This window comes from Copadichromis virginalis, linkage group LG13 (assembly GCF_057382275.1).
Source record: "Copadichromis virginalis isolate Kocher_CV1m ecotype Utaka linkage group LG13, C_Virginalis_male_GT1.1, whole genome shotgun sequence".
Taxonomy (NCBI): Eukaryota; Metazoa; Chordata; class Actinopteri; order Cichliformes; family Cichlidae; genus Copadichromis; species Copadichromis virginalis.
In genome coordinates this window covers 2,210,773-2,218,272 of record NC_140630.1, presented here as the reverse complement: position 1 = coordinate 2,218,272, position 7,500 = coordinate 2,210,773, and the positions used below count along the sequence as shown (strand labels likewise).

At 50.9% G+C, this 7,500-nt stretch overlaps 1 protein-coding gene across 11 annotated transcripts in view; it reads left to right on the top strand.

Moving 5' to 3' along the window:
- Positions 1-7,500, top strand: part of usp54a (ubiquitin specific peptidase 54a) — a 42,955-nt gene that overhangs the window by 21,908 nt on the left and 13,547 nt on the right. For all 11 annotated transcript variants that reach the window (XM_085476893.1, XM_085476891.1, XM_085476890.1 and 8 more), the window contains 7 exons: positions 2,177-2,269; positions 2,351-2,485; positions 2,659-2,772; positions 4,507-4,589; positions 4,695-4,797; positions 4,891-5,037; positions 5,137-5,286. In XM_085476893.1, the coding sequence (XP_085333019.1) occupies positions 2,177-2,269; positions 2,351-2,485; positions 2,659-2,772; positions 4,507-4,589; positions 4,695-4,797; positions 4,891-5,037; positions 5,137-5,286 (825 nt within the window). The remainder of the gene's footprint in view (positions 1-2,176; positions 2,270-2,350; positions 2,486-2,658; positions 2,773-4,506; positions 4,590-4,694; positions 4,798-4,890; positions 5,038-5,136; positions 5,287-7,500) is intronic.

The following is a 7,500-nucleotide window of genomic DNA, read 5'->3' as shown; positions in this document are numbered from 1 at the left end:
GGCTGATTTCATCCTTTCAAAGCAAAAAAGGCGCTAAACGCTGATTCCTCTGTGGGACGTGTGCTCGGCGTGCAGATCTGCACAGACGGTTTGTTACCTGGTCGACCTGCTGGAGGCCGCAGCAACATATTGCAGCCGGCGGGGGTGGCGGGGACAGGAAGGAGGAAGCAAACGGCCAAATGCTGACGCCGCAGTTTGTTTCACTGAGGACTCAGGTCCAAGCGTGAATCAGATCAGCGCCTCTCCGTCTGCTTTTAAGCCCCAGCATCACGTCTGAATCGTCCTGATCAGCACATTTCTGTTCACCCCGTGTCGGTGTAATAGACACCCGGCTGTGTGCTTCAAACACACCAGCATTTGTCTGCAGCACGAGTTTGTTCTGATGATAATTTCCTGCGTTAGTGTGAAATGTTTCATGAAGGGATTCAGCTCACTGTGAATGAAAGTAAGTCATCCATGTTCTCACAGGCTGTTTGATGTGAAGTCTGCAGGTCGTGAGGTTGTGAATGGATCAGATCACCGTGTCGACACCTCCATCAGGGACTGTCTTTAAATGTAAACCCTGCAAGTTTAAAGCATAGTAATGGTTAAACCGTGGTTATGGTTGGTTCACTGTTTCAGATGGCTGAGTGGTTAGGCCTGGCTGTTTCTGCTCCTCTATCACGAGCTCAGCTGGGATCTTTCTGCGGTTGGCGGCTCGGTGCCGGCCCCGGCTGCAGGCACGTCTCAGTCACTGAGACAAACACAAACACACTGCAGGATTCAGAACTGTCCGACCCTCCGGGCCCCCGCGGATCGTTTTAAAACCCTCCTCATGAGTAAAGTGATGAAAAAATTCCTCCGTGTCTGGATTCCTGCTGCTCGGCGGGAGGCGAGGCGCCCGGCTTCTCCGCGGGGTTCAGCTAACGCGGCGTAATGCCCCTTTAACCCACGCCGGCCCTCACGGCTGCTCCGGTCTCAGTCTGGTGAGTTTTGGTGTAGCGCCGCCCTTATCCACCCGGCGAGTCCTGATGTCTTTCCTCCGGCTCTGACACGTTTGCTTCGATGGTTTCTGGTCTCGGCTTAAATCCTCAGAGCCGTCTTTAGCTTCTGCTCCACTAATTCAGTTTCCTGTCAGTGTTTGTTTCTGTGTGATATCAACAGAGGTTTTAATTCGTCTTAGCTCTGATGTGGTGAAGGTGCAGAAACCCCAGCATTCAAATTAAAGCGTGTATTTCACAGACTTTGTGTGCAGCGTGAGGCACTTTCTTACATTAAATATTACATAATTCAGTTTGCAGTTTCTGCTCTGCAAACATTTTATTTACGAGATCGTCTCTGGAGGCGAGAAGCGGCTCTGTGGTGAGCGGCGGCGAGCCAGCTGGTGAGGAAAAGACAAAATGGTAAAAGCTGTGCTGACTGAACTTTCAAAATAAGAGCCAAAAATAAACTAAATGTGTGGTGTTGTGGAAAATCAGTTGCAGATGGTGTTGTTCTCGCAGACAGATTAAAAAGATGAGTCTCCCAGGCGGCCCGCCCACCGCTCTCTGGTTGTTTTTCTTGGTGTCTTCAGGTGATTGTTGACTGAAAGAATGTTTTTAAAGACGCGCCCTCCGTCTCGAGTGTGTCCTGCAGGTGATTCACACCTGATGACTGATCCTGGTCAGCGTGAGTCACTAAGATCTGCTAAACGAGCTTTTATAAAGTCTGCAGTGAAACTGAGCGGCGAGCTGATGTTTGCTGTCTGTGACACGTGCAGCGTCGTGTTTTCTCTTCCTGTCAGTCATGCACACACATGCGCACACACATACAGCTGCAGCAGTTTGTCCTCTGGGCACGCTCACGCCAGCTCCCATCATCGCGCCGCAGACGTCTTCATCACGCGGTGCAGACGGTTTCCTGCAGCAGACGGAGATGCTGACGAACTTGGTCTGACACACAGACTTTACTTTTACTTCTGCAACTCCTCAGGTCACTAAGCCCGCTCTCTGATTGGTCAGGACAGCATTGGCTGTTGGTTCGTGCTGACAGGTGATTGGCTGACAGGTGTGGCGATGTGTTTGGTGGAGTTAGAGCAGCAGCACAGAGACACACCGTCAGTAAGGACTTGTGCTGCTGAGGTGAAGCTCTGACTCCGTTTCCCAGAATGCTCCCCTGCGTTGTTTCGTTTTTTAAAACTTGTTTTTCCTCCTCTCAGGTCCTCTGGCACCTCGACATCTTCCGCCGCAGTTTCCGTCAGCTGACCACCCATAAGTGCATGGAGGACTCGTGCATTTTCTGCGCTCTGAAGGTGAGAACCTCTCCAAACCTGACCCTCAACCCCTGACCCCGGTCCCTCCTCTCACTGACCCCTGACCTCTCCATTCCACAGAGCATCTTTGCTCAGTTCCAGTACAGCAGCGACAAAGTTTTGCCGTCCGACGCGCTCCGCAGCGCGCTCGCCAAAACCTTCCAGGACAAGCAGCGGTTTCAGCTCGGCATCATGGACGACGCTGCGGAGTGCTTCGTAAGACGATGACACACAAACTCTGGAGGCGCTGCAGCGCTTGATCAGTGTTACAGTAGAGATTACACTTTGACCAATCAGAACCAGCGTTTCAGTAGCTCGGGCGTGCCCGCGGGCCCTCGCCGCGTTCACTCGATTATCTAAGCTCAGGCTTCACTTCTGCGTCTGTGCAGGAAAACATCCTGATGAGGATCCACTTCCACATCGCAGACGAGACCAAAGAAGACATCTGCACAGCCAGACACTGCATCCCCCACCAGAAGTTCGCCATGATGCTCTATGAGCAGGTGAGGAAGAAACTCTGGGATCACAGAGAGGGTTTAACCAGTCAGTCAGGTGCAATGACTGTAAAACCAGTTAAAAACCAGTAATATTCCTTTTCTTTTTATTAACGAGTCGCTTTAAAACAATCATCTGTCACTGGTTTACCTGCTGCTTCACACACCTGCAGGTGGCTTCATTTCCTAACTTTACCTGATATTTTACTTTTGTACTTTGACTGTATGAGCATGAAGAGTCAACACACACAGACACAGAGACACACACACACACACACAGACACACACACACACACACACACACACAGACACACACAGAGACACACACAGACAGACACACACAGACACACACAGACACACACAGAGACACACACACAGACACACACAGAGACACACACAGACACACACACACAGACACAGAGACACACACAGACACACACACAGACACAGAGACACACACAGACAGAGACACACACAGACACACACACACACAGACACAGAGACACACACACAGACACACACAGACACAGAGACACACACAGACACAGAGACACACACACACACAGAGACACACACACACACAGACACAGAGACACACACACAGACACAGAGACACACACACACACACAGAGACACAGAGACACAGAGACACACACAGACACACACAGACACACACACACACACACACACACAGAGACACACACACAGACACAGACACAGAGACACACACACACACAGACACAGAGACACACACACACACACACACACAGACACAGAGACACACACACACACACACACACAGACACACACACACACACAGAGACACAGAGACACACACACAGACACACACACACACACACACAGAGACACACACAGACACACACAGACACACACACACACACACACACACACACACACACACACAGAGACACACACACAGACACAGACACAGAGACACACACACACACAGACACAGAGACACACACACACACACACACACAGAGACACACACACACACACAGAGACACAGACACACACACACAGAGACGCACACAGACACACACAGACACACACACACACAGACACACACACACACACACAGACACACACACAGACACAGACACAGAGACACACACACACACAGACACAGAGACACACACACACACAGACACAGAGACACACACACACAGACACAGACACAGAGACACACACAGACACAGAGAGACACAGAGACACACACAGACACAGAGACACACACACACACAGACAGACACAGAGACACACACACAGACACAGAGACACACACAGACACACACACACACAGACAGACACACAGACAGACACACAGAGACACACACAGACACAGAGACACACACAGACAGACACACACACAGACACAGAGACACACACAGACACAGAGACACACACAGACAGACACACACACAGAGACACACACAGACACAGAGACACACAGACAGACACAGAGACACACAGACACAGAGACACAGACACAGAGACACACAGACAGACACAGAGACACACAGACACAGAGACACACACACAGAGACACACACACAGACACACACACACACACACACAGAGACACACACACACACACACACACAGAGACACACACACAGAGACACACACAGAGACACACACACAGAGACACACACACAGACACACACACACACACACACAGAGACACACACACACTCCGTGTTCACCTCCCGTCTGGTTCAGTGTGTGTGCAGCAGCTGTGGAGCCTCCTCGGATCCTCTGCCCTTCATTCAGATGGTCCACTACATCTCCACCACCTCCCTGTGGTAAGTAAATCCAGCGTTTACCAGATCATATTTATTGAAGACTGGAGCTTCTTCATCATGAAGAACTGACTCACACACAGTAACACTCCTCCTCCTCCTCCTCAGTAACCAGGCAGTGAAGATGTTGGAGTCGAGGGAGAAGGCGACCCCGGGCATGTTCGGGGAGCTGCTACGAAACGCCAGCATGGGGGACCTGCGCAACTGTCCTGTGAGCAGCAGCTCTCCTGCGACGCACACACACTGACTGGCGTGAAGCACTCAGAGGTCACGGCTCACCTTTCTTCCTCCTCCTCTTCCTCAGAGTCAGTGCGGTCAGCAGCTGCGGATGGCTCGTGTCCTCCTCAACAGTCCGGAGATCATCACCATCGGCCTGGTGTGGGACTCGGATCACTCGGACCTGGCCGAGGACGTCATCCACACCCTGGGAACCTGCCTGCGCCTCGGGGATGTAAGTAGAATAAGACACGGCATTAAAGCACGGTCTGAACAAAGCGAAGGGTAAACGCGAGCGTCGGCGGCGTGCGGTGACATCTTCCCCTCTCTGCAGCTGTTCTACAGGGTGACTGAGGAGAAGGCTCGGCAGTCCGAGCTGTACCTGGTCGGGATGGTGTGCTACTACGGGAAACATTACTCCACTTTCTTCTTCCAGACTAAGATCCGCCGGTGGATGTACTTTGATGACGCACATGTCAAAGAGGTATGTGTGCACACAGGTAGAAACATCTGCAGCGACAGATGTGTCAAACGCTTTCCTTTACTTTATTCTCACGGTCGTGTCGTGAGGCGGAGGATGAGTTTCTCTGCTCACCAAGACACTTGTAATAACGTAGTAATAACGAGGTGCAGTGCCACCGAGGCCGGTTAGACTCTGCTGTAGTGCGACTGTAATGCGAGTGCGTTTTGTGTGTGTTTGTGATGTAAAGGAAAGCTTTGACCTTTGATCTGCATCAAAAAGAACAGTTTGCTGTTAGGAGACTTCTCAGAGCCACGTGTTCTCACCGTGTGGACGTGGGGGCGTGGTGTCAGGATCTCGTCCCTGCTTTTGCAGACGATGTGGTTCTCATCGTTAAGGTTCGCAGCTGAGTGTGAAGCAGCTGGATCAGGGGGGGTTTCATTATCTCGGGGTCATCTTCAGGACGGAGGAGGAAGTGCAGCCGAGCGGTGTGGTGGTGAGGCGTGAGCGGGCTCAGCCTCAGAGACGGGCTGAGGAGCTCGGGTTCAGCATCTGTCCTCTAGCTGGAGGTGATGATAAGAGGGTGTTTAGACCCACACCACCACGATCTGGACCCAGATGAGCAGCAGGTGGTTATGGATTAAAAAGCCTCGTTATTTAAGTCGCGCTGCTTCGCTTTATTTAGGCTCGGGGGGCCCACCCGCAACACCTCCACAGCCCACCAGGGGGCGGTGGCCCAGACTTTGGGAGTTGTGGGGTTAACTGATACACAATCAAATTTCCGTGTGTGGTCAGGAAGAGAAATGACCTCATGTGCTTCCTGTCCTTCCCTCGACCTCCCCACTATCACCTCTTTCCTCCTGCCTCCTCCTGCTCCCTGTCGCCTCTCTCTTCTGTCATCGACGCTCTCTGATGGAAAGAGAGATGTCATTCCCCGCACTCCCTCACTCTCTGCTGGTTGTGAAAACAAGGATATCCCTCTATTGTTGACCAGTCCAGCTGGACAGAGTGGAGGGTGTGGTCAGAGCGCGCTCACACCACAGCGACACTTTTGCTCACGCTGCAGACTTTCATTCTGTCTCTTTCTCTTAAACAAACACATATTTTCACACGGCCGGGTCGGCGCGGCGTGCTGAATCCCGCGGACGTCCTGTCACAGCCGAGCGGGGCTGAAGCTTTTGGATGTTTGGAAGAATCGGAGGAAGTGTTGAAGTAATCGAGCAGGAGGATTTTACAAAGACACACTGAGCGGGAGGATGGGGAGGAGGCGTTTTTCCATCACGAAGCCGTGAGCTGCTGTCAGCATCTGGACGTCCCGACTGCAGCCGGTAAAGCACCGGCTCCTCCTCACCTTCCCAACTGTTGGCTTGAATTATCTTCCATTAATTCAAGATTATTGCTTTAAATTTGTTTCTATATTTTTGCCTGAAGTTTATACAGAAACACTTAAGGTTAAAAAAAAGGTAATAAGTTCATTCTTGGTAATTACGGGAACAGGAACTGTCTGCGGTGGAGACAGATGCCTGGCAACTTTTTTTTTTTTGGCAGCACTGAAATGAGATTTTAGACAAGAACTGGATGCAGCACCGTGACTCCTCCCACTGTTTTCAGGGCTTTGTAGCCTCAACAGGGGCAACAAGCAGACACAGCTTAGTGTTAATCAAAGCTCAGTGACATCCAATTAACTGCAGACAGTGTTAGTACAGCAACCTCACAGCAGCCGTGTTATTGGTTACGTCAAGTTAGAGAGCTCAGGGACCTCCACCATCTACCTGTCAGTCACAGAGGCCACGCCCCTAACAGTTGTTTGTCTCCGTCTCCTGATAAACTGTTGGCCAGTCTCTTCTCCGATATGTAAAACGGTGTCATCTGCATACAGTGACACTCTTCTCCTGCTCATTCCTCTCTTTCACTTCCTCTCAATCTTTATTCTGTAACAAAAGTTTAAAACTGTTTTTAGACCAAACAGTTTGTGTCCGGCTGTAAACATGTTTATTTCTGCTGTAAAGTTTTAACATGAGCATCTTTGGGGGCGGACTCCCAGAGGAACTGCAGGTTTTTATCCCGTTCGTTCTCAAGTTTGCACGTCTGACCTCAAACATTTGTTCTTGCTGTTTAACCTGTTAGCAGGTGTGAAACTGCGCTTCAGTGTAGATTTCAGGCTTTAGTGGGTAACAGCTCTGCAGCTCTGGAACTGCTCAGTGTGATTTGGTGTCTTTTAAAAGCATCTTCTAACCT